The sequence below is a fragment of the Atractosteus spatula genome, chromosome 12 (assembly GCF_055471065.1).
Source record: "Atractosteus spatula isolate fAtrSpa1 chromosome 12, fAtrSpa1.hap1, whole genome shotgun sequence".
NCBI classification, from domain to species: domain Eukaryota; kingdom Metazoa; phylum Chordata; class Actinopteri; order Semionotiformes; family Lepisosteidae; genus Atractosteus; species Atractosteus spatula.
Window position 1 is genome coordinate 41,574,462 of NC_142717.1, and position 27,539 is coordinate 41,602,000.

The window sequence follows — 27,539 nt, forward strand, 5'->3', positions numbered from 1 at the left end:
ATGATAGCATGAGCAATTATTCTGATTTGTGAATTACAAGTGCCACTGATGTTATGACAGGAGTCAACCCTAACATTAATTTGAATATTCCTTACTAAAAGTTAAATTACTGTAAGGTAGGGAATTTAACCTCCTGCGACTGTGTTTTAGAACAGAGAATAAGAAGCCTACAGCTCTGGCAATTTAGATTCGCTGAGAGACTCTGTTGAACACGTATAGCATTTCCTGTGACTTGAACTTGGGGAACATCAGACCGGCTGATATCGATTAAGAGGATCAACATCGCCACAAATATGCAAATTCAGCCTTTGGCTGCCTGTACAAGCAACTGCTCCCAGACTGTGTCCTCAGCTAAACCAAGCTCAACCCCTGCTGTATCAAGCAGTTGTGATTCCCATCTGCCTTAATGAAACTAAGACATGGACAACAGACAGGAGACACCTTAAGGTGCCAGTGTATTACCAGCACTGCTTGTGAAAGACCTTTCACATGTAAAGAGTTGGTACTGTATGTTATCCTTTTTTTACATCCCTATTATGGAAAGTTGTACCAAATTTCACTTTGCTCACATATCGTCTAGTAAAAGGAAGGTAAAGAAAATGATGAACCGCACATTATGCATCACAGTGTGTCTATTGAGGTCCTGGTGTAATTCAGAATGACAGGCGATTGGAAAGGTGCTCTTCTTTATGAGGGGCTGTGAAGATGACCTTTATTTCATCTCCCGGTTCTTTTTTTCCAGCGTGAAGGGCCCTTGTAAAGACTTCAAACAAGGGGAGAGACGTGATTATTAAATGAAAGTCGTTCTTTGGAAGCAAAGAATGAGGACTCATTAGAGTATAGAGCTACGGTTTTATCACTATCATCATTTCAGAGCAAATTAAAGAATAAGAAATAACATTTTACAGCCAACCTGTCACCTAAATGTTTAGAATCAATAATAAGCAATGTTAAACTTAGAACATTATGTTTATAATCCATTTTAAAACCACTGTAACTTTTCAAATCCCAACCCCCATTGACTAACTCAGTGTTAAAAAATTTAAAATATGTCCTAAGATCTACTGTATAGGCGCACAAGACTTTTAACTTGGTTCGTGCAAGACCGTCAGATTAAGATTCATATTTAGTATAAAAGTAAAATTAGATTATGAAACCCTTTATTTCTTCTCGTGTATTTCTTATTTAAAGATGCTGCAATTCCATAAATACCGAAACGAAATTTCTGTATTGTCACAATTCCAACTTTAATTATTATTTATAGAGATTACAATGCATGAAAGACTCATGAAAGATCATTACTTAATATAAACCCACTTGAAAAGTATCCTGGGCGTGCTGGAATGCGGGATGGAACTACAGGCTGATAAAAGAGCTGAAACGTTTATTTGCAAATGTACAACTGGCCTTCTTTGATAGAAAACCCATAATATAAGTGACCAAAGTTCGTTCGCTCTACGTTAATATATAGCATTACTAATAGTTTTATAAAGATTAAAGCCTTTCACTCTTATTTCAAAACATAATCGAAACACAAACAAAAAGAGACGATGCAAAGTGTCCTGCAATTATTTTTAAGGCACACATTTTTTTTTTCTCGTCTAAAAACCCTGCAAGAAACTTTGAGGGTTTAAAGCACACAGCTCGAATCGAAGCGATGACTGACCTTACAGTCGTTACTTTCTGATTGAAGGGACCGATAATGTATCACAGCCCAGATTGACTGCAGTTGACCAATCATGGGCTGGCAGAGGTGGGATTTTTCCCCTCTTTTACTCCCCCTCCCGAAAAGAGAATCCCGAAAATGACATCCAGACTGAGAGAAAAACAGTGAAAGCAAAGAGAGTGGGAAATTGACACAGACCTGCGGAAGACGTTTTTTTTAAAAAAGCACATCCTTTCTTGGGCACGTTGTAAAGTTTCAGTTCTTTTAAATCGCCAGCAGTGATGCTCTGCCTCAAGAAATGAAGTTCGCAAGTGCAAAAACCTGAAAGGAAAAAAAAAAACTAGCGCAAGAAAATGCCTCTTTGAAAACGGGAGCTTCTCGCAGAGCACATTTCCTGGGTTTGACAGCATAGCAAAAGCGGAGACGCCGCTTGCTCGACTTTTCTTTCCAGGATCTGTGGTGTTGGACCTTTTCTTTTACCGACTCCGGTGCAACCGGGAATCGAAATGTGTGACTTCATGCCAGCTTCGCAGCCCGCTGAAAAAATCGGCAAAATGAAAAAGTTACGAAGAACTTTGTCGGAGAGTTTCAACCGAATAAGTAAGTAGAGTCGCCTGCCTGTTTTTTTTTTGTGTGTTCAGCAAAGTATTGCTAGGGTCCTGGCTCGTATCTTTTAGCGATTGTCTTGAGTACAATGAGGGTTCTTTGTAGGACATTCCTTGCCCTAAAACTGAGAAAGAGGTTGATAAAACACTTATCATTTGCGTTACTGAAATTCTCTGCACTACCGCACAATGCAGGTCCGATGCAACCGGGTCTGTGGACCGTAAATAGTTTAGATACCTTCATTCCGAAAAGTGGTATCAGTTTGTAGCTGACTGTCTGGGCAGATACAGTACCTCTCATGCTTTTATACACCAATTTATTTTTTTTTTTAAATGGGAGACTGTGGATATCTTCTTTATGTACTGTGCTTTGTCACCTGTGTGCATTAACGGAATGACCATCATTTGCCCCTGGTAGCGCGCTGAAAAATGGTAAAAGTTTCAAACCGACAACAAAACGTTCAGCTGGGAATCAACAAGACCCCTTTCTCGCTTTTAAAAAAAATGTTAAACACCTTTAAGAATCCCAACAAGCGTGAAGAGTGGTTCAGAGATACCTTTAACTATGACACGGCCATGCCTTTGACCAGTTTGTATGCTAGGTACAGCTGCAGAGGACACCGGGCGTCGCAATTAGCAAAACCTGGTAACCTGAGATCACTGATAACGAGGTGGCCATTGGCCGCAGTAGACTTGGCTATGCTCTTAAAGCACCCGAGCTGCAGCTTCTTATCCCAGATAAGATTCCCCAATGAACTATAATTTCACAGACGAATACAGAAGAAATGCTCGAAAGCATAACCGCGGGGTTTCTAAGGATTAGCAGATTTTTTCTGGGGGGGGCGGGAGAAACAAATTCCTGTCCTGGGGGAGTACAATACATTAACCTAGCTTATAAAAGCCCGATTGAAATCACCATTAGCGGCACGTTTTGCATGAACACCGGTGTGCGCTTGGTGTCGCAGAAATTTGTTTTTGCCGTGGCACGAAGCAATTGGGTTCTTGCAACACTGGGAATGAATGCCTCTGTGCACCGATTTAGTGTCAGTTTCACGTGGAAGATAAAACAAAGAGCATTACGTCATTGTTCTGAAAATCCTAAACCGCACAGTGTTGTTTAATGGGGACGCCTTGTAGGGATACTGTACACGAGTTTAGGGACTGTGTGTCCCTAGTGAAGTGAAGTCTAGTTGTTGTCTAACTGCAGTTAACTGTTGTTGGATTTCTACTTGCTGATTGAAGCGCTTAATTTAGAAATTCAAACTCCGTAAACCCAGTCTTGTTCTGCCGTTGTCTGCAGCCACGAATGGTATACGAACCTAAAGTCACTCTTTCTTTCATTATCAGCTGCCGTTTACAGTCGTCATGAGACGACATTCACATCGAGATTTGTGATCGTTTTGAGTTTTGGAAAATCAAAACATGTTACTTTTGCTACAGAACGATAGGGGACAATATTTGGCACGTTGCTTTTACTCTGCATTTCATGTCCAATGTCTGTGTCATTACGCTTTAATGTCCACGTGATATCTCCATCATTGAACCTTAAAATAGGCAACAGTTTAATAAAACGTGATTTTTGTATCTTTTTATTGGCACGGAGAGCGCATAGCAATGATCATTACTGAAAAATAAATCGAACTCGGGGAGAAATATGAGGTGTAGCCCTGATAGAAGACCTCTAAGAATATTCACTGCAATGCAAATTGAATGTACACTAGACATGGGTCATGCTTACAATTGTTATGAAATATTAAAAGAAATTTCCATTTGCATCGTATTCCCAGGATATGAAGTATGTTGTAGAGAGGTTTACCTAGGTCCAAGGCTGCAGTGAATTATTCATGGGAGAATTAACAATGTGGTAAAACACGCAGTAGTGGTATACAACAATTACAGTGCTGCATTTTAAGATCATGGGAAGAAATGCTAGATAAAAAAGTAAAAACAATAACAGCAAAAATGATCATCTTTCTGAGTTTTTAGGAATATTAATTTTTTAATAAGCCCTGTACACACTGAAGCGTTCTTACTATATTGTTTTGAGACAATGTGAGGCAGTTCTTTCTTCCTGGATTGGTCTGATTGTGCATAAAGTTTTTAAAATACAAAGGGATGCAAACTCTAGCAGGACTGAATAGAATGCAAGTATCTTTTTTTTTTTTACAAATTACTACCTGTATAATTTATTATGCAACTGTTTAGTTTCTGAAGTTTTTATTGTGAGGTTTATAACATGAGGATCTCTCTCTCTTAGAAATCATCAGCAAAGACGAGCTACAGTATGAATACTGTTTATGGCTCTTGAGGCAGTGTATTTGAACTTTTGCATTCGAAAATAAAAATACGAATATGAGAATTCTGGATTTTGTATACAGAATGTAATTCTTTTTCTTGTTCCTCTGATTTATCCTTTCAGAATCAATGTGTTCTGAAAGTTAGATCCTTTCAGATCTAACTGGTGACATGTTTTTGGATGTCTTTTGTGGTAGATCCATCACTGTGGAATGTTGAGGCTGACAGCTTATTCATTATGAAATGTTTTTTTTTAAATTGATTTTGAGGGAGAGAAGGCATCTGTATGTTTTGGTTGTAAGTCAAGGAGTAAGACTGGATGAATAAATATTTTTGCATTTGTTAAAATAAGTTTTTTTGTAGAAAACGAACATTGCTAATAAAGAAAACCTAGTTTACACTCAATGGAGCATCTCTCTGAGATCTATAAACATGTGGCATTACAACTTTAACATAGAATACGCGCATAAACAAATTAAAAGCAAATAGTATCTCTTTGCACATTATTATACAAAAGATGATTGTTATACAAAAACATTTAAAGAATTGTGGAGGAAACTATATTTCATACTGCACAACAATGCAATGTTTATAGTGTTTTGAGTTGGTTTATGAAAACAATGAGCGATGTGGTTAAAACCCCTGTTAATCATGTTATGTTGTTATGCTCTTATTTTCTGTGTGTTGGGAAGGTTCTTACAGTAGATTATTTGGCCATTTTGATTTATTTAACATATAAAGATAAAGCAGTCTTCACACTTTTTTGAAACGCTATTAACAATATTGAAGTTTTTCCAATATCAATGATTTTGGGTGTATTACCTTGACAGTCATCAAGAGAGCATTGTCATAATAAATTGTTATTCTTTTGGAGATGAGCAATTAACTTTTTCTTTAAGCTGAAGGTGTCTGTGATATGCCATTTATAAAGAGAGAGTACAATTTCATGGTTCAGTTAACAGGAGTATTGATTGTCCTGTAAAATAAAATAATGGCAACAAATAAACGCTGGCTTGAATAAAACCCTCAAAAACACTAATGGGTTCCTGCACATTATGGACCAGCACCAGTCATATTATTTAAAAAGGCCATTAGAGTTGGCACACTAACACTACTGTGTTTATTTATATGTATGTAATTTTGGATTTATTTAAATTTTAGAGTTTTGGATTTGTATAGATTTTAGAGTATTCACAGTAGCCAAAACATATTTCTGTTATTTGTTCAAAGTGTTCCTTACATTTTTAATATTCTGTATGGCAGGATGATTGTTTTGTAGTCCATACACCTACTGTATAATGACTGACTGTGAATACCATAATGAAGACTATCATCACATCTTGACAATGCTTCAAGAAATTCACCCATATATTTTTATAATCCCTTTGTGACATCTAAGAATTTTGAAACTGGTTTCAGCTCAATGCATTATTGTAATCGTGAATGTGTCACATTATTGTTACTGCACAGAGAACTTGCAATTCCAAACTCAGCTGAACAGATTAATTTACAAAAGAATAATAACAGCTATACCTAGAAGAGTCTTACCAATGTTGCAATTTCAGCCTTACGCAACATCATGAAACTTTACAAGATTTAAACATTAGCAGTGTTAAATCTGAATCTTAGCTTCATTTGGCAATTGCAGCTACTGAAATTTATTGTACTCCCATGGAAAGATAGCGTTACAATTAACATTCAAGGATCAAATTGTCGTATTTTATTTAATTTCTGAAGCTGTGCTATAGTTCATTTTTAGTTTTGAGGAACATTTGTTACCAGATATATTCACTGCAGTTGCCTTTTGTGAATAATATTGATGGCTTTTTTCAGGGGCCTTGGTAAGATCTAAAATGTTTGTTGTAAAGGAACGTAGTTATCTACATCTGCACAATACACTTTCAATAAATGGAATAGTTTAGTAAGATGCTGTTTTTGCAGTATTTTAACACTTATGCTGATTTCCATTTTTCTTTTCAAGCATTCAAGAAAGATGACAGCAACTTTGATGAGGTAAGTGTATTATCTTAATTAGAAGAGTGTACTGTATGTCATCATAAAAAAGAAAACACAACAACACAAGTGATATTTAAAGGACCATCACATATTCCAACTTCTAGCTTAGGATGTTATGTCAAACTAAAATCTTCGGCTTCTAATGTAATATTTTAACGTAATGTTGCTTTATCAGCCCTATACAATTTCTTGCATTAGGAATTTGTCTTTTCGCATACCCCAGCTTGCTCTCTATGAGACACAGAAACGCAAACAGGGAGAGAAGCTTGGGGTCAGAGCGCAGGTTTAGCCATTTATACGGCTCCCCTGGAGCAGTTGGGGTTAAGGGCCTCAGGGGCCCAACGGAGTAGGATTCCTCTGCCGGCTGCGGGATTTGAACTGGCAACCTTCCCGTCACAGGCACAGATCCTGAGCCACAGAGCCACTGCTCCGCCCCTTATTCTTATTGGAATAAGTGTTCTTTTAATATTCATAGGCCTCAAAATCATAGTTCCTAAACATCAGAATTGAATTCAATGCTGTTAGAGAATACATCACTCTCCTGTGGGCCATTTTCCTGCAAAACCATTTCTATGTTTGTGTGCTAGTTTTCATGCAAAAAGTTTCCTTTGTTATATGCAGACATAAAATCAGACTAAATTAGTATTTGAAACGAAGAGAATGTATGGAATTGTTGAATATGATGCACAAAAACGCATTAAACACTATGTAGTACAAAGTGTATTTCAATCAAAAGGGCAAAAAGTCTTGCTTTTGAAATTTTTGTTGTTTTATAAAGCAAGAGTAAGGTCTTTTTTTGTTGAGTTACCCGTAATTGAGATCCTGCCTCAGAATGCTGTTTGCTGTGCCTAGGAGTTTCCATCATTTTGCAGCAATTTAGACAGCATATTATTCATCACTGCTACCTGCTGACTGCTTCACACATTGATGTAGGTGCATGCCAGTCTGATAGTGAAATTGTTTATATATTTCTTTACCTTGACCGAATGGCTTAGACTAAGTTAATTAAAGCAGTGGCAGATTAGTTTCTGTGTTAGATTGTGTGGTTATATTACTGGAATTGTTTCAAAACTGTTCTGTAGACCTAAGGAATGCCATCTCACCTTATTTTGTATCTTGAAGGCTTTTTTCACATTTTCAGTCATGCAGCTTCTCGTTGCATTTTCTTATGATCAAAAACTAAAACACAAAAACCGAACTGCAATGTCGAGGTATTGTTTTGTTTTTCTTAAGGGGACATTTTTGATACCGATAGGCCATATAAATGGTGTTGAAAGAAGGTTTTTAAAATGCCATGAATAACCATTTTCTCACATAATATTGTTAAGTGTGAGGTACTGTATGTATGTCCACACTGGTAGTTTTCATTGCCCAGATCCATTACAGACTATGTGACTGGTGATATTTCTAAAACTTGCTTAAAGACCAATCTTTTGTATTCAGCTTTTGTTGTAGAAATTAGTTTAACTCTCTGTTATTGATTGAATTTACTGTGCTTTTGTTTCTCTTTCCTTTTACTGTTATCTATATTGCCCATTGACAGTAAGTAAATGATTACAGTGCTTTTTTCCATAATGATATTATTTTCATTTGTCTCCCCTAACCAGTGTAATTTGAATTGCTAGATAGAGGTGGTAAGGTGTTAACAGGGCTTTCACAGCTTGGGGATATCAGATCAGATAGGCTGCCTCCAGTTGAGTGGAGACTACAGATGTTTGACAACTTTCAAGACTGGAACCCTCTGGAGCAGACCAGTCAGGATTATGTGACCAACACTGTGTTTTAAAAGGATTAAAAAGACAAAAGCAAAGGTATCGCAGGAAAAAAAAGCACGGACAAATTGGAGTGAGAAAGTTATGGAGCGGCAGAAATCCTCCCTGGGATTTCTCATTGATAAACTTAAAACTCCCAGACTCTAGCTAGTGGTGAGACTCACATTCATGCCAAGGAGTTGTAGTTTTCATATTTATAGAGATATTTATTTGCCCTTTAAAATTCATCAGGTAAAGCCTGGAATCTCGGGACTCCTGCAGACGTTTATTCTATGAAAACAGTCTTGCTTTCCCAGAACTGTTTTAGTATAAAGTTAGTTTAAAGAGTATACATTTTGGATGCAGTGTTTTGGGCTCTGGAATTCACTCAAACTGGAGATAAATAGTAAAGTTTGTGTTAGTAGTTTACTATCCTTATCTTTAAGCCATTTAATTTTAATTTCTCAATCACCAAAGTGTTCACACATAAAACATACAGACGTGTTGGATTTCTTGGCCCGAGTGGGCATTTTATTATTTAACTCTAAGTCTCACAACTCACTTAGGGTATTTCTTAACCTTTGCTAATAAGAACGCACACACCTCCATTTTATTAAAACTTTTTGCATATTCTGTACTTTTCATATTCATTTTCCATTTTAGTTTAATTTACTCTCACAAGGAAGTAGTATTCGTATGTTTAAAAAAGGTGCAGACGTTGTAGGAGAGTCGAGATTTTTAGCTTAGTAGCAGTTTTTTTAAGGTGGCTGCTACAAATATAAAGACATTTGCTGTATTTAGTATATCTCTGCCAAATAACCTGCAATTCTGCTTAATTAGTTATTGATATTGTGGCATAGTGCTATTGATTTTGTTATTAAAGATACTTAACAGTCTATGTATCTTTGTCAGTGTTTGCAAACCTATTTCTAAGCTAACCTGAGAGGCTTGCTTCTGTCACAAAGATGCAAATAATGCCATCTTGTAGACAGAAATATGAAATATATTTTATAAAAGTGAACAAAACATAGTAAGTGAAAAACAGGTCTTAAAGTATGTTACAAAGTAATACTTTATTAGTGCATTAGCCATTTATTTATACAATTTGTAAACTTACTGGCATTCTTACTTATATTTCTTTAAAATTGTTATTTTAATTTTAAAAATACATATATAGCATATGTAGTACATCATATTTTTGTTTTCAGTAGACTCACAATTTTTTTGTGACTTAGTCTCAGTTAATTACTAATCAAATAGGATCACATGGCATAAGTATTTCTTATTCAGCACAAATCATTTCAAAGATTTGTACATATTCATCATATTTTCTGGTTTCTGTTTTTCCTTTTCTTAAAAACCTTCCTACGAAGGGTACCTAAAAAAAACCTCTTCCTGTATACAGTACATTAGTATATTAGATATATTGGTGGATGCTGCACATTGGTGGTGGTGGAGGGGAGTCCCCTTTACCTGTAAAGCGCTTTGAGTGGAGTGTCCAGAAAAGCGCTATATAGGTATAAGCAATTATTATTATTATTATTATTATTATTATTATTATTATTATTATTATTATATTGCACACATACAGTAGAATTCTTGGGAATTTATATATTTATATTTATATTTTGCTGTGGGCTTAATAAGTGAGACTGACAATGTAGACACTTTATTCTGAGCAAAGGACCAAACCGAAGACCAAATTCTGACAAATCAGATTCTGTCAGTGTAGCACGACATTGGCAAGTGTTCAGAACACAGCAGAATAGGATACAAGGCAAGAGAGAGAGAACCAAATCTTTGTCTTTCAGAATGTATTTTCTATGATGTCTCTTCTCAAATGGTGGTTATCTGTGAATCCGGGAATTTACATTAAACCACTATATATGAAATACAGGCTTTAGGCCACTGGACCATCAGAACGTGGTGGTATGTGAAGAAATAGCCACTCATGTGGTTGATTCTGGACTCTGCAGGAGGCAGTTCTACTACTTTCTGTTGGTGTCCACCTATCCAAAAGTAATAGTGTATTTCATGGGAGATTAAGTTTCAGGTGGCTTGCAATGAAGAAATGAAAGAGCTAATCCCAACAATGTTCTGACCAGTCACTGGACATAAACATCCTTGTGCTTCCATGAACCCGACAGATTCCTGTAAAATTGATGAACTGGACCCACTTCTCTGGACTCCTGGAAAGGCCAGTACTGCCTGTCCTTGTCCACAGAGCTGGACATCATTCACTCTGCATCTTAGCACTGCTGGCAAAGCAACTTTCCCTAAAATACATAATTATGTAAAAAGTGATGATATAGTAAGCTGTAGAATAGGTTTCTTTTGTGTGAAGTTATTTCCATATTGGAAAGTTAATTAGATAAACAAGAGGCCCTGTGGTCACTGAAATCAATTTGCAAGTGAATAAAAAAGCTATTGTATTTTATAAGACTATAGTCTTTGAAGCCATACTTCACATTACTATTGCAGGTTTTTGTTCCTTTTTTCAACACCTGTATCTGCAAGACATGGCGGTGATGAACTGAACAAGCCGGGTGTTGAAATGAGACCATCACTTTGCACTGCTATGGTGTCAGAATCACAGTGAATTTGCTAAAATGTTTCTTCTGCCTCTGACATTGCTACTGAGCTGTGGGTGGTTCCCAAATGCAGCATGAAGCCTTGGTCCAAATATTGCACTTTAATAACCACCTAGACCTTGTAATGAAAATGGCAATCTGACCAGTCAGAGATTTTATTTTGCAGTTGTTAGTTGTTTTCAAATATCCTGTATATCCATGGAAATCTTCACAAAAAATGCACTTGTTTAACTGGATCCCCTTCAGAGTTAGCCAAGAGAAAGACAGATTGGTTGTGAACTTCTAATGGAACACTGAGCACCGCTTGTTTTCATGCCTCTAAAGGGAGAGAATAATTCCCATTTTTAAACTGTTTTATTAAAAACATTGATGGTCTGTCAGATTAATGGGATGCGTGTCGCAAACTATGAGTGTAGCAATTCTTCCATGTTTTAAAGGCATATTGGATTGCAGTAATTTTACAAATGGACATGTGTACCACACAGGGTGTAGCCCTGTCCTGAAATCTGTGGATCCAGAATAGAATCTGGATTTTTTGTGACCCTTACCATAAAGAAGCAGATTTCTAATAGTAACGCATGCATGTATTTACATTGTAATTATAACACATACAGTATAGGGTTCTTTCTCCGTGCCTAATAGCTTTTGCCTAGGATAGCCTTACCTCATTGTAACATTCAGCTTCACGTCCATCTTGCATGATGGGGTTATTAGGATGTCCATGATTCCTGAACTTTTTACATAAACTGACTACGCTTGAAGACTAAGAAGGGTATTTTAATGTCTGCATACCAAAAGTTGGATGCAGCAGTTTCTTGACATTAAAAATGTATTTGAAGAGACTGATAGAATTTGTTTCCTTTTAAGTGTGCCATAAAGTAACTAAGGGGAAAAACAGTTTTATACATACATGTGTATATATATATATGTGTGTGTGGTATGTTAAATTATGTACACACTTAGGTATGCTGTTTCAGTAGGATGGTGTTTGACTACATTGAGGTCCAGTTGCTGCCTTGTTGGCCTGCTGCAACACAGTAATGTGATCTGTGACCACAAAATGTAACCTATGTGCTTTCTTTTCTTTTTAGCATTCTCCGATATTGTCACCTGTCAGACTTCATTTGTCTATTTTTGCTCACATTATTATGTACAAGCTAAGTCAAGTGACTTTTCTCACCAGTCCTGTACAGTAATGCAGTCCTGACATTCGTATTTGTGCACTCCTGGAAAAATGCCACCTTTAATAAGCAGCGCTGTCTGAGTAGAACTGGTCGAAATGCTGCGTACACTGATAAAAGCTGCTCTTTTCTCACCATACCTGCTTACTGTCTCTCGCATGATAATGCTTGTCCAAGATCAGTATCTGGTGCATTACATTTACATCATTCTTAGACTGTGCTCTTAGATCACTCTTCTGTGGCTGGCTCTGACAGAAGAGTGGAAAATTTGGCAGGCAATAATAGAAGAGGGGCGCGGTATTTTAATTATATAACACTACAAGCACTTAAGAGGAAGGTTAATGCTGCTAGTGGCCAGAAATAATGAGTAACAAAGCCATACCTTTAGTTTACTTTCAGAGGATTCTCTTATTTACATACTTCTTTAAACTCTTCCAAGCTTTAAGAAAAGGAAATTGTAGACCTAAGAAAACAAATCTCTGTGGTTTAGCAATCTTCACTTCTAGACATCACACAAAAAGTACATTGGTTTCTAAAGAGTGTTCATCCCATATTTAGTGCTCTTTTCTATAGGATTCTTTAACAGCTCATCAGTGATCACTGAGTTCCCCTCTTCCTTTGTAGGTCAGTACAAAAATGTGGCGATTGAGGTGGTGATTTAACATTTTAGGTTTTATTCAATGTAATGGATTTATATTCGGTACAGGTTAAAAAAATGCTTAGCTACACACATCGGATGGACAGAGATTTTGCAAACAAAAGCGGTTTTTCTCATCTTGCTTGTTTGATGTCTAGTAGTTAATTGATCTGAGGATCTCTCCCAGCCATTTCTTGAACAATCCCAGGGTATCCACTGGCTTGATAGCTTATTCCAGACGCCCCTTCATAAGCCAGAATCAGAATACTAAAAGGATCACCAGCCGATGAAGGATTTCCTTCTAACCATTCAGTCCCTTCTCCTCTGTCTTCTTCTTAGTGTTTGTGCTGAAACCTTAATACCTTGTTCATCAAATTGGTCCTGCATGCCATCTGAAACCGTGTTCTCTTTTTGCATTGATAATTGCTCAAGCATGTCTGGCATCAAGTCCTGCTTTTAAAAAATTAAATTCAAAAAGCACTGAAGAAACTTTTAAGAGAAAAGAGCCTGCCTGAATATTTTCAAAATACTAGTAACTTTGTACGTTAGTAAGAAGAAAGATTTCACAGTGCTGTTTTAGACATGCTTATGTACTTGCTGTACTGTATGTAATGTCTGCTTTGTATCAGTCAAGTGTGCGGTCTTTTAGAAGAGCTGTGTGAAATGGGAAACAAATGATTGGCTCATTTGTTATAAATGGATAATTGTGAGCTTCACAGGAAAATATGTGAAGAATTTAAAAAGGAAAGGAGTTATTTCCTGTTGTGTAGAAATCATCTTTAAGGAGGTGGCTGTAAATGACTTTTTGTATGTTGAAATTGTGTCTTTATTTGATAAAGGTATATGTGTAAAATATATTTGGTTTATTTTTGTGGAAGTATGTGGAAAAACAAGTTAAGATTGAAGCTGAAATCAAGATGTACATGGTAGTTCAGACTCTTGACCGTGTGGTTTAACGGACATGTCTTGCAAGTACTACATGTGGGTGCTTACTTGTTGCAAGGGCACAGAGAAGACCTGCTGGCTACTTCCTGGCCAGCTTTGAAAATGAAAGTGAACAAAGGCTGATTATACTGGGGGTTTGTCATTTCTGTAACATTTATTTTAAACTCACACAAATGGGAATCGGTTTAACCAACTTACAAAATGCACTTCCACATTTATTTGCTCACGGTTATTGGGGAAAAATGACCTTTACTCTTTGTAAAGCATAAAAGACAACACTGGTAATGAAATATTCAAAAGAAAATGGAGTGTGATTACTGTTGAAACACTGTGGTCAGCACTTTTTTCTTTATTACAATACAACTTTATTTTCCTCAGTTTTCCCTTAGTACATACAGCATGAAGGTTTTTACACATCTTACTACAAGGGGAAACAGATAAAAGTTCAGTAATTTGGTACAGAATGTTAAAAGTTAATGTCCAGCATGTTAGGTTGCATTTATTGATTTGCAAAGCTGTTTTTTTTTCTCAACTGGGCAGTGTCGTAAGTTGAAACTCTTCCTTATCTTTATGGGCAATCTGATTTGACTGTACTAGCCTGAAGAATATACAGCATCCATCACCTTAGCTGCTACTGCAGCACAACTGTTTCAGAATGTGTGGTGCCTCTCAGGTTAAGAGAGAGAAAATGCATGGCTCATGCTTACCAAAGCAGTACCTGCATCCTTCAGGCTTTACTATTTTCGCAGTGTCTTTGCCTCTCGGAAATCTACACTCACACAGAGCCTAGCCTTGCGATACTGCTGTGCTAATCTCTGTCCTCAGAGCCTTGCTCATGGGTAACCATTCACCCCTGGAGGGGTCAGTCTTTTGCCTTCTGCTGCCTCTCTCAGTGCTAATGGAGCAGGGCCAGCTGGGCTGCCTAATTGAATTTCAAATGCTGTTCGAGTTTGAATGATTCAGTGGTAAAAGAATCCAGGGGTCTTTACTGGCTGTTTATAAACAGGAAATCTCTGGGGTTTTGGTGTTCTCCATTTGAACAGGGTAATTATGAAGGTTTTTTTTCCCCTTCCTGATGTGGGATGTGTTCCCTGTTCATAGAGTTGCCCATCACATCAGGTCTGAGTTCTGGTACTTGACACACTGCTGATAGATGGATGTGCATTGACATGGTGGGCTGTCCTGCTCCTGGAAGGCTGTTGTGTCTTGGAGGGTTTCTTGGTCTCTTCAAGGCACGAGCACCTGAAGAGTTGGAAGAAGCTGTTAGATTGGTCCCATTAAGCCAGTGATGAGCTTATTAAGACTTGAGCTAAGAAAAAAAAAGCTTGCGTTTACAAATTGCCCTTTGTCCAAAGCTAGGGGTATTGATTTTCCTGTTTTTGCTTTAATAGCAGTGTACTATGGAAAGAGCTCAAAGGTCTTGAATTATGTTAAAAAGACTGTTTAGTAGATGTTTGTAGTCACAAGAGTAGTAGTCATTTTTGCACAGAGAGTACCTCAGCTCGGGTCAAATTACCTAAATATGTGTTAGTATGGCTTCAGGAATAATATTAATGCTTCGGCTCTATTGTTGTCTCATACAGTATAATCCACAACTCAGCTGACTGTCTAATAAAGTAGTTTGCAACGCCAGTCAACAGATTCCACCCGGGGTGTGTTTGGCAAGTTTAAATGAGAAATACCATTGTAGCATAGTGATATACAGCAGGGTTTTTACTAAACTGTAGCAGGAAATGGTTTGTGTCCCTTATGTGTTAATATGCTTTGTTGAGAGCATTCTATCCCATCTTCAAGAAGAATAAAGGAGTTGGATATGTGATTTTTTTTGTTAAATTAATAGCAATAAAATTATATTACAATGTTTTAAAAATATAAGACAATGCCATATTAATTTTCACCATTGGGAGCTGTCTCACATCGCATTCAATATGCAGATCTAATCAGACACACAGGTACTGATAGAGTGCCTTATTTTGCATTATTTCAAAACCCTGTCAGACTCTGTCAGAATGCTTTTATTATAATTGTGCATCCTTCACCTGATAGACTAGAATTTCATTACCAGCCCTCATGAAATAAATGCTGACATTTTCAAATGTATATATTTTCTGTCAACAGTTGAAAATAGTGGAATAAACAGACCCCTTTTTTATTTCAAAGCATCACGTGTGAGTCAGAGAACAATAGTCTTTCTTTGCCAAGCTAATAACATGTCAGTCCATCTTGCATTTTATTTGAAGTGCTACAGGGCTTTCAATAAAACAAAAATATTTTCAAGTTTCAGAGATCAAATAAACTGAGAAAAAGGGAATAAATATGTGTTTTTAGTATTGTTAACATTTCTATTGTTGGTAAACCAACATGTATTAGTCATGCATAGCTCTGAAACATTTTTTCTTTCCTCTGCCTTCAGTATAATGCTGAAAATCAGTCACTGGAGATGACACTACACTAAGCCTGGCTCAGAGTAAATGTCAGAACCTCAACTATCTTGACTTTTTTTGTATCTAAGACAGTTGGGATCACAGTAGAGCACCTGGCGTGTGGGATCTGTGATATAATCTTAGCCTTGCTTGCACACCAGCCTGACACATTGGTATTCGGTGCAGTGTGAATCAAGGGCTGTGTACAAAGGATTTAACTGCAATAGCCCCAATGGAACACGAGCTCATTAACTGCTGAAAATGGACTAGAGATCAGCTCAGCTGTTCGGAAAACATGGAGCTACAGAGAATGCATTGATATTCAAGGTCTTATGTCCACTTCTAGTGAGAAATAAAATATAGCAAATTGAATGAGCTCACTAAATAATTTGCTCAAGGCTTGCATTCATACACTACTAAGTCTTTATATCCTAATGTACCTCATGGTAATTTCCGCAGGGAGTATTCATGTTCCGTTTGTTACAAACGATAAAGCTGAGTATAATCATGGGCTTCCATCTGCAAGAATGATAAATTTTGTTGCTGCTGATTTATTGTAGGTAGACATCTGCCATACTTCTAAATGGACACAAGGAATGCAAACTAAGCTACATTTTGCTTTATCTCATGACACACTGCAGTGCATCTGCATGTCACCTGCAAGACCCCGATTTTACCATGACTTTATTGCCTCCTGTTGATTTGGATTGACCTCTAAGCCCTTCTGGGTCTTGTGCACAGGGGCTTTGTGTTCTCACTTGCAGTATTCCTCCGTGCAGTTTTGCTTTGAGGGAACAGGACTTGTCAGGAAATGGGTCTCAGTTACACCTGAGACTGTGAAAACAATCCAGGAACCGAAAAGGTCTTGACGGAAAACATTTTTTTTTTCCAGGAGCTGAATTTTCAGACTAAAGTACTGTTTACCACAGAATATTTCTGGAAATTGTGAAACTTGCATTGTTGTCAGTCTGAGTGACTTTTCCTGCTAGCCCTTTGGGTTTAGTAAAACAGGCTGATATTGTCGGAATAAAGGAAAGGATTTTGGAACTCAGCAATTATTTTTCTGAGAACTTGGGCTGAAGGGTGGTGTAGGGGTTAGCATTGCTGCCTCGCAGTACAGGGGCCCCGGGTTCGACTCTAGACCTGTGGTGCTGTCTGCATGGAGTTTGTAAGTTCTGCCCAAAGTTCGTGTGGGTTTCCTCCAGGTGCTCCTGTGTCCTCCTGCAGTCAGAACACATGCTGGTAAGTTAAAGAATCTGCAATGATGATTGCATTTCAAACCACAATGAAACTACCAAGTGCACAGCAAAGTGGACAACCTTCAATTTACACCACAAAAGAGACTTAAGTTTCAATGTATGCACAGCTCCATATTGCCGTCATTGTCTGCGATTCAGAATGAGGTAACAAAATTTCAGATGATGCGAAAGTGGTCCTATTACATTGTAAACATTGTTTACACCAATCAAATTTTGCTACTAGATGAACAGTATTTTTATTACACTATTTTTAAATATTACAAAATAGAGCAACCTGACAACCAGTTAAAATACGCTCATAATAATTAACGCTGTTAGGAGACCATTTGCTTAAAGTGACTAGTGAGCAGGAAGGGCTGCTTTCACGTCCCAATTTGCGCAAACTCTCACCCTCGCCCATGTCAAGACCAATGGTTTCCCGTCTGTCTGCAACAACACTGCAACCATATAGTACATTCACAGAGTTCACGATTTTACACTTAAATCGAAATTTGTAAAAGTTTGTGCTATTGTCAATTAATATATTTTGTTACCCATGTCAAGCTACCCATCCCTGTTGTTAGATGTACTGTATAACACTGTACACTGGTTTCCTTTAGGAAACAGATTAATGGCATCCTCACATGACTAACATATAGGTTTTCTTTTTTTAATCTCTTTTCTTTAAACATTTTCTTTATTCCTTGTTCGTTGGTCACATAATTTCTAATCACTGCTGTTTAAAAGCAGGCTGCTCTATTAAGAAGAGCTACCATGAGCAGTTTGCTATGATGTGCTCTTCAAGCAGGTTTATAGGCTTTATAGGATAGACTGACAACAATAGAAACAGTAGATGCCTCTCACCTCAGGCAGTATTGATAAAGATGAATCTAATGTAAGACAGATAACACGGGAGAGTGAATCATTTATTGATACACCTTCGGGGGAGACAAGTCAGTGTGACCCTGCTACGTCTTGGACGCTGTTAGAAATAAATAAAGATGTTATAGTGCCATGTAAGGTCATTTTCTCATTTGTGCTTTTGTATTAGTTTATACTGCTCTATGTGCATAGGTATAATATCCACTTTAAAAGTTTGCCATGTAAAATTACCTTAGAAGCTTGTGATATTAGCCTTGGCTCTACCATAGCTTTTCTTCAGTTAAAACTATGACAGCAAAACTATGACAACCGTTAAACTTTTATAGAAAATGTGTCTGTGCAACATGCTATTGTATTATCTATATGTGCTTTACATTTTTAAGTGAGGTTAAATGTAATGGATTCCTTTCCATTTGTTGAGGTTTTAATGTCTTTTAGAATAGAAATCTTAAAATTTGTCCATTCCTAGGACATATTTTTCGATGAATCTGGGAAATACACAAATGTTTTTGTAAAGACAAACACATTGTTTGTCAGTCTTTTAAATAAACATGTAATCCTACTGCTCTTGCGGGGTGTGAGAACTGCATGATTCATTTCTAAATGAATTCTTATGCAAAATGTAATTTGTTGTTTGAATAAATTTTGCCAGATTCAATCTGGCAGTAGAAACAATAAGTAATACATTGCTTTTTCAATTCTGTTGTTTACAGTGACAAACAGGGCTGTCTCTGTAGGTCTATAATATTGTAATGTCTTACATTAGCTTGCATTTCTTATATTAAAAAGATAAGATGCTAGTTAATAACACAATGCTAATTTAGAGGATATTAAGAAAGTATCTGTTGGCAGTGAATGAAATTCTTATATTCTTGCTCAATTTAAGATGTTTTCATAAGTTGTGAAAGTAATTAAAAACTATCTACTATCATAATATAAAATATATTGTTTGTAAGAAAGTGTGAAAGAGATGGAATCCTTTGTTTTTGTTGTTGTAAATTTCCTCAGGCCTGACTAAATTAAATTTAGTATGTATTTAAACACTGCTGAGCTGGTATTGCATTAATGCATTGACCATACAGTCCATTTCCATTTCTTTTGAAAGTGGCTTCAACTTTAAATTGCTTGCATGGCGCAACCTGATCCTTTGTATGTTGACAAGCTAGCGCCAATACACGCAGGCTCCCTTTTCCCATGTGATGGCAGCATAATTGATGCATTAGATGAAAGTAAGATGCCTTTTTGTACCCTGGGTATTCATCACATATTTTTTTTGCATGCAATGTGATTAATGAATTGTTTCATGAGATCTGACAGATTTTCAGGCCTTTGCTAATCTTCTTTCTGTGCAGTGTTGTGGAGTTGTTAGAAAGAAAAAAACTAAATCGGCCTTTTTGCTTTCGTGTTCCTGATCTTTGGGCATTTTGTATCCCCTTGTAGCAGGTATCCATACAGAAATATGAATGTGGTTTTCAGTAAAAAATTTGAAATTCCTTTTCAAATATGAAAAGGAATTAATAATGTTCTCAGCAATAAAAGGACAGCAATGTTATGAGAACCATCTTTTAAATCAAATTGATCTAGTTGGAATGAAAGAGTTTATATGTACTGTAGTGTTTGTATTTGTTTCCCTGCTGATATTGAAGGAGCATCAGACAACAAAATAAAATAAGCAAATGTTTGCTCCTAATGCAAAATGTATCTCTCCGTGTTGAGCACTGTTTTGTTATTAAAATGTAATCTGATATATTTACCATATCATTTTTTGCTCTGGTTGTATCACAGTATTGCTGTGGTGCTGTGGTCTCCTATGCTTTTAACTGTGGTTTACTGCATTGCAGCATGGGAAAACCCTGATATACAACCATAAATGTCTCTAAAGGATGTTGATTGTACTGTACTGTGGTAAAACACTAAAAGCATAAAAAAGTTTTCATGTCACTATCTGATAGTAACTGTGATTCTTCCCGATATGGCCAGTTGCAATTAGCAGAAAGTCACTAATGTTACTCAGCCAGCGTGTTCATGTGATCATCAGGCTTGCCGTGATGTCAGCAAGAGATGCACCACTCTTCCACTTGGTGATGACTCTCCCATCAGCCGTTGCAGAGCTTGTAAGGATGTCAGTGAGAGAAGTGTCACTGTGCATGGCGTTGTTGAGCTTTCAGGGTGTCAAATACTGAGCGAGTCTGCAGGCGGGGCGTGTCAGAGCTACGCGTCTGTGTTTCTCATTTATTCCCAACACGCATGCGAATCTCATCCCTGACTGAAGAGCTGAGTCTTTAAACAGTGGGTAATTCCATATTAGTTTAACATATATGTAATTAATATGTATATACATGTATAATGAGTTTATAATGAGTTTCTCATCAAAGCCCACCAGTACCAGACTTTATATGGAAAGTATCCCTTACACTTTCTATCACAGAAGTGACCTCACCTTCACGAGATTTGTTCATCCTCCCTTTCTGTTGGCTCCGTGTTAGAATCCCTTTAGAAGAAACACTTCTTTTTGTGTGACAGCGCTGAGGCTCTCTAGAGCGGACTGCACTTCATGCACTGCTAGGCCCCGCTGGCAAACTCGAGGGTTTGATGAGGAACTTCACACACAGTCTGAACCCTGTTCTCTTTGTTGCTCTGAGACTCGGCGGATGCTGTCAGTATTCCCCAGGCTGCTGTGCCTAGGCCTTCAGAATAAAACATACCCACCGCCAGTACACAGGAGAATCCGCTGCCACTAGCAATCCTCTCTCAGAAAAGAGAACACTGTTGAATGGGTTTACTCCCTTACCACCGCCCGGGTGGTCTCCCTGAACAGACAGAGTTTTTGGAGTCTTTATTTCCTTTTGACTTGGATGCATGGAAACATGTTCTGTCATTTGAGAGCATTATTTGTAAATGTATTTTTCCCCATTTAGACTTAAGAAAGATGTTGAAGACCGAAAATATGTTGTAAGGAAGCATACAGTGTAGTAACAGATACAAATTTGCTCCTACACAGAACTGTCATATATTGGAAATTATACAAGGCTGGGGTTGCTCATCACTGGGAGACTGGTAAGGAAAAACAGTCAATTAAGCGGTAGAAACAATAAATGCACAGTCATGCATTGCTTTTTTAATTGTTGTTTACAGTGTAAAACAGGGCTGACTGTAGTTCTGTAACGCTGTGCTATCTTACATTAGCTTACATTTCTTATATTGAGAAGATAAGGTTGAAAAGATAAGGAAACGTATTCAACAAAGTTCTCTTTTGTGCTGTAAGCAGATGTTGTTAGACCACTTGGAGGCACTCTTTTCTCTGGTGTTAACCTCTGGGTCTGGGCTAAACTTCAGTGGGGTTACACAACCTGGTCTTCCTCCTTAATTCAGCAAGTAATTTCTCCTTTATCCAGATCTCCTGTATAGTAATGACTGGCTTATGTAACATAGGTTGGTACTTGGCTTCTGTGGTGAATTAAATGAGTCCCCTCGTGTATTTAAAAAACTATACGACAAAGTGCTATATAAACACAAAAACTGTCAATTATTATCATTAATTGCAGAGTCTAGCTGGCGGTTATCCAATAATTTAGGATGGTTATGTAAGTTCTTAATGTGCAGAAAAAACAAACTGAGGAAGAACTACTTTGCTGTGATATAGAGGGATAGATGCATTGGTGGCCCTCAGGCAGATGCAAATCCTGTCCAGAACTTTAACAGTTAAATCAAAACAGAATGAGGTTACTGTTAAATGAGGTCATTTCATAAGAATATAAAGTTTGCAAGCAAGAGGAGATCATTTGCCCCATCTGGCTTGTTTGGGTGCTGGGAACTTGCTGGTTCAAGGATCCCATCCACTTTTTTCTGAAAGGAAAGCCTGAAAGTCAGGCTTCAGCATGGCTTTGTACCTTTGTTTCGTACTGCTGTAACTCTTGAGGTAAAGAAGTAACTCCTGTTCGTAATTATAAAAGCACTTCATACTAGTTTCCACTGGGAATCTGATCTAAGACCTCAAAAGCAGTGACAAAGCCAACCTGGTGGGTGAACGAGAGTCATGAAACACATGTTGGACTGATCTGAAGCTACTCTGGAAGGAGATACTCGGCTGAGCTGTTACAAACTGATGCTGGATGAAATCTTTGCATCAATTAGCTGTTAATTGTCCAACTAGCAGGATGGGCTGAATGATCTCCTCTTGTTGGTAACCTTTCTTATATTTTTTCATATGGTCTTATGCAGACTTTTCTGTTCAAGACATCAAAGGCATGACAAGAAAGTTTTCTGTAGAGCTTTAAAAAAAATATGCAAGCTTCAAGTATAGTTCCCACCACCCAGGAAACATGCTGCCTTATGTTAATTTAGTTTTAGGTCATTTATAGTAGATTAATAGGTTAAAGAAAACACAACGTTGTGTTTTCTTTCTTCTTTTTTTCAGCATGGAATAAACCTATTACTTGTTCCTTTGCAGCCTACGCATGCTGACGCAGCTACCCACCTGGATTAATAGGTTAGTTAAAGAAACAGCAGCCTGCCTTGGTTGTAAATTTAAATAAAGATAGCGTGAAGTAGCAACAATGGAAAATACCATTGATAAATTAATGCGAGCCCTCTCATAGTAAACAGTAAGAGTATTCATGGTATCCCTTTAATGGAATGCTTCCACGTGAAAGACTCTGAATAACCAAATATGGCCAAGCAGTAGGGTGCTCTGCTCTTCCTTGTCCTGGCCAATTGAGGAGCATCTCTGTGCACACAGGACCCCACCCCCTTGCCTGGGCTGGGAAGAGCTATAGGGAGTAAGGTCTTCTGGAAGCTGTGAATTTGTGGATGCCTTTCTGAAAATGATGTGACCTCTAGGCTTACGAGTCTTTCAGGCACCTGTTGTCTAGAGAAGGGAGAACTAGATTCTCAGAGCTGTGGACAGACAGGCTGCTACTCTCATAATCCGACACTGAAAGGAACACCTCTTATGCACATCACAACTGATGCATGAGCACTGAGTCAAACCAGAAGACAGTGTCTTTAAAGGAATGTTCTACACAGACAACATGTGAGTGAAATTATAGTACAGAAAAATAAAAGCATTGCATTATTACTTTTATGATTCTGGAAGGATGAACATGGTACTTTGATTGTTATGGCTATATGGACCTTAATAGTCAATTGACAAAATAAATCATATTTTACAGAAATGTATTGCGCCCTAATTTGCAAATATGACCTTTACAGACCTAGGCTGTGTTAAAGGCACAGCATCCTCTACCTCAGTTTCCTGTGGGGCCATTCGTGTTCTTAAGCTGTTCTGTTTACATGTGTTACATATTGTAATCCTTCACAATAATTTTTCATGCACAAGTTAAAAATACTCATTGCTTAGATAATGCAGGTTTGAAAAATGGATCATAAATCATATATGAAATTACATGCCTTCTGTTAAATCCCTTCCAGAAGACAGTTTTTAAAATAGTGTTACTCTCTTTGGTATCATATTCATACATTACTGTATATATAATTCCATCCACAGTGTTATCCTTTTCTTAGTTCCGAATTCAATGTTATATGAAGCAGTTTAACAACAAAAATGTTCTCTGCTGTTTGTAGAAGCTATTAGATCTGAATGTTGCGATTAACGTTCAGGGCATTCTTTAAAAAAAAAACTGTGGAATTGAAGCCATGTACTGTATCTGTAATTATAAGTAGCCTAGCCTGTACTTTGTCATTATTTCATACCACAGTAATTTTAATAATTAGAACCTTTTTCTGACTTGAACCATAAAAGCCAAATTTGTGTGAGAGCAGTAAAGGTTTTCATACTTGTTGCCTTTACGTGGGTGAGTATTGCTGTGTGGGTATCTGACATCCATTCAAATACAAGACCAAAGAGGCTGAAAGTACTTTCTTATGTCATTCTCATTATCCACTCCGGAAAATAATTTTCACCATCACTGACAATATAGTATCGTGATTTAATTTGGTGGTTTGTTTCAGTATTAATAAAACAGTGTTAATAAAACACACAGATTGTAGGTGTTTTAGACATTCTTGTCTTTCCTGTTGTACAGTATACATGTTAATCTGCTAAATAGTCTAGTTACAGTTTTTTTTTCATTGAAATAGTAAATTGTTTGTCTGGTACTGAATACTAAACTAATTTCAGAGATACCTACAGTACAAACATGTTATATTAAACACAATTCTTAATGACCATAATGCACATTTTATTTGTTACATTCAGTAATTGGCGATTCAGTTAAAAAAAGCCTTCCATGACCTTTATTAATTAGTGCAGCAATCATGTGAGATTACGGCTGTAATAATGTGTGAATGGGAGCCCGGGCATTATTGTGTGCCATTTTCAGTAGCTTTGCTCAGTGGTGGTGTTATAGTATAGCTACTTGATATAGGCAATAGTAAATTAATAATTATAATTGCTTACACTTATATAGCGCTTTTCTGGACACTCCACTCAAAGCGCTTTACAGGTAGTGGGGACTCCCCTCCACCACCACAAGTGTGCAGCCCCACCTGGATGCTCTGGTAAAGGAGCATTGAGCAAAACAAAAATACACAATTCTTTGGAAACCTATTTAGATACTGTGATAAACCTAATAAGAAATATGTATTTGATGCTGTGAGATAATCTGTAAACAGACGTCTTTTACCGTAGAAACCACTTCCTCTGACTTAGTTAGGTAACATTAGGTCTTGTGAAAGTTTTCCACAGTACTGTACTATAACTGACTAATTGGAAAGTTTGCATCTTGAGTGCAAAGGATGTGGACTAGATGTTGTCCTCTCACCCTTGTTGTAATGTAAAGCACACAATTGTAACAATATTAAAAAAACATTTTTTTCAATCGTTATGGTATATTTTCTGGTTTCTGGTTTTGCATGCCAATTTTTTTTTAAAAAGACTCATGACTTTTTCTTTTTATTTTTCAGACAGGATGCTGGAAGGGATTATTGTGTCTTTGCGATTTATTTTCTGACTTTGTATGTGCATGTGATAAAAGCATATATGCGGTCAGACCCTTAATTTGTGTCACTGTTTCAGGCCTCTCCAAAGCTACCTGAGCAGCACAAGCCAGGCACACCCACCAAAAGGCCCACTGCTGCAGAGTCCAGTGGAGTGACATCAGTATCACAGCCTCATGTTACATGCCATTACCTGTTACATTGAAAGGCATATCTTTAGAGATTTCACAATATTAAAACCCCAAAAGCAAACAAAGTTTTATGGGTGATGTTAAATGGCAACATCCACTTTATCTCTGAGGGCCTTTGGCAGGAAGAATAAGCTTTCTAAAATCAGTGTGACAGTGCTGCAATATTGACAGTGACAGTAAATTCAGTACTCAGAGAAACTAAATGAACTAGGAGAGAAGATATATTTAGATGCTCACTCTTATTCAGTTGCTAGAGGTAGACTATTTTGACATTTTTAGTTTGGTTTGGTTTAAATATGGATTTAATTCGGAATTTATGTTGGTTTTACTCTCTGAAATGACAGTTGAGAATAAATTAATTCTGTTTCTGACAGTCCTAGGATCTTTTCACCCTCTGAAGAGTTGGTTTCCCCAAAGTGACTATGAACATATTAAAGGTATGAACATGTTAAAGGTTGAAGTTTGCTGTACATCAGATGTTGCTTGTTTCCTTTTGACTGACGTTGTTTTGACGAAGAAACAAAAGCTGAATTCAAGCACATCCTGGTCTTGTAGAGACCAGATATATAGGTTATCTGATTAATGCAAGTTTCAGAACATGTCTTTTTAAAGTGTGGTAAATTTGAAGCTATAAGATGACAAATTATATTTTGTGACAAAGAACTCATTCAAGAAGCGAAAGATAGCACTATTGCCACGTAGTGACATAGATACTAATCTTTTTGCGGTAAAACTGCTTTACCAAATTTCTGTAGCAGTGGAATCTGCTGTGTCCTTTAAATAGTGAATAACTGCTGATGTATTTTATACAATTTACTCTTATAAGAAGATAGTCTGATTGTTGGAATTGATTAAATAAGACCATGTTATAATAAGACTCTCGCTGTGGGAATGAAATGTGACAATAATGTAGAATTCCCATTAGACTTAAACCTTGTTCAAAAGGAGCTTTCCAAATCAAAGTGGGAGCTCTGGTTTTCCTAATAGACTGTGTGGATGTGATGTACATACAATATAAACTTTACCAAAGGGTTAACGAATTAACGTGAACATTTGTACTTCAGGTGAAATTGCGTGTTTAGATAAATGATTTGGAGTGTTACATACCGTTTGAGATGAGTCCTCTCAGCTAGAAATTGTATAATGTTAAATATTTGCATTCAAAAAGATATTTTGCTGCTGTGTCTCACATTTTCATTTACCCCTCTAGTCCTCTTCCAATATAAGTCAATTTCAGTTCCAAACAGAGATATCTGAAGAGCTGTAAAATTTCCATCATACATGTAACCTGACATATCTGATAGGGGTGCACCCTGCTCCTTTGAGAATATACACATCATAAATTGATGTACATCTCTTGGCAAATACTGAGTAAAAAAAAGTAAATATCATGTTTTTTTTAAAGTCAGTGAACTATTCAAATTCAGTTTTGAGAAGGTTGTGTGTGCTGTTAAGGAATTTGCTGTCTAACTGACCTTTTGTTCAGCTGATGTGTTCTGAAGGGCAAGAATCTGACCTTTCTCTTGAAACACATCCGAATGAAAAGTTCTGCTTATGTGATTAAAAAGCTGATACTTTAAAATTGATACAGCAAAGAACTGCAAGAAGGGCTTAAAACTGAGTGATACAGACGGTCAAAGCTACTGGTAAGATCCTGGCACATTGATTTCCATGGTTCTGGAGTTCATGTGGTGAAAAAGTAACATTTTAGTGTTGTTGTCTGGAAACCAGACTCTTGATTTTAGTTTGTGTTTCTGTGTTCTCCCTTTTTTGGCTTACCTTGACTTGGTATTTCTCTTTACATCAGCTGGAACTGCCTTGGCATGCAACACAACCAACATCAAATTCCTGTACTTTGCTGCCACCCAATTAATCATGTTTTGTTCTTCTTTTTTTAATATATCAGATTATTTTCTACAAAACAAACGTAAAAAGTCAGTAGCATTTATCTGTGCACTTCTGAAGCGTACCTTAAAAAAGCAAACATAAAATATATGATTTTCCTATCTGTATGCAGGTTCTTAATTTTAAGTTATAAATTCATAGCATTTTAGCAGAATGTTTTTGTCGGAACAAGTTTACGTCTTGTTGCCAAAGACAGAGAGTTTGGGTATAAAAGTCTAATTTACAGTGATTTCTAAAATATATTAGCCTGCGACAT

General features: G+C 37.0%; 1 protein-coding gene across 2 annotated transcripts in view; it reads left to right on the forward strand.

The window, feature by feature from the left end:
• Positions 1-1,799: 1,799 nt before the first annotated feature.
• The window catches only part of cdk14 (cyclin dependent kinase 14), a 185,133-nt gene continuing 159,393 nt past the window's right edge, over positions 1,800-27,539 (forward strand). Inside the window, exons 1-2 of one of the 2 annotated variants that reach the window (XM_088929677.1) lie at positions 1,800-2,266; positions 6,548-6,579. In XM_088929677.1, coding sequence (XP_088785803.1) covers positions 2,173-2,266; positions 6,548-6,579 — 126 coding nt within the window. In that variant the 5' untranslated portion in view covers positions 1,800-2,172. The remainder of the gene's footprint in view (positions 2,267-6,547; positions 6,580-27,539) is intronic. The other variant, XM_088929679.1, reaches the window with a different exon arrangement.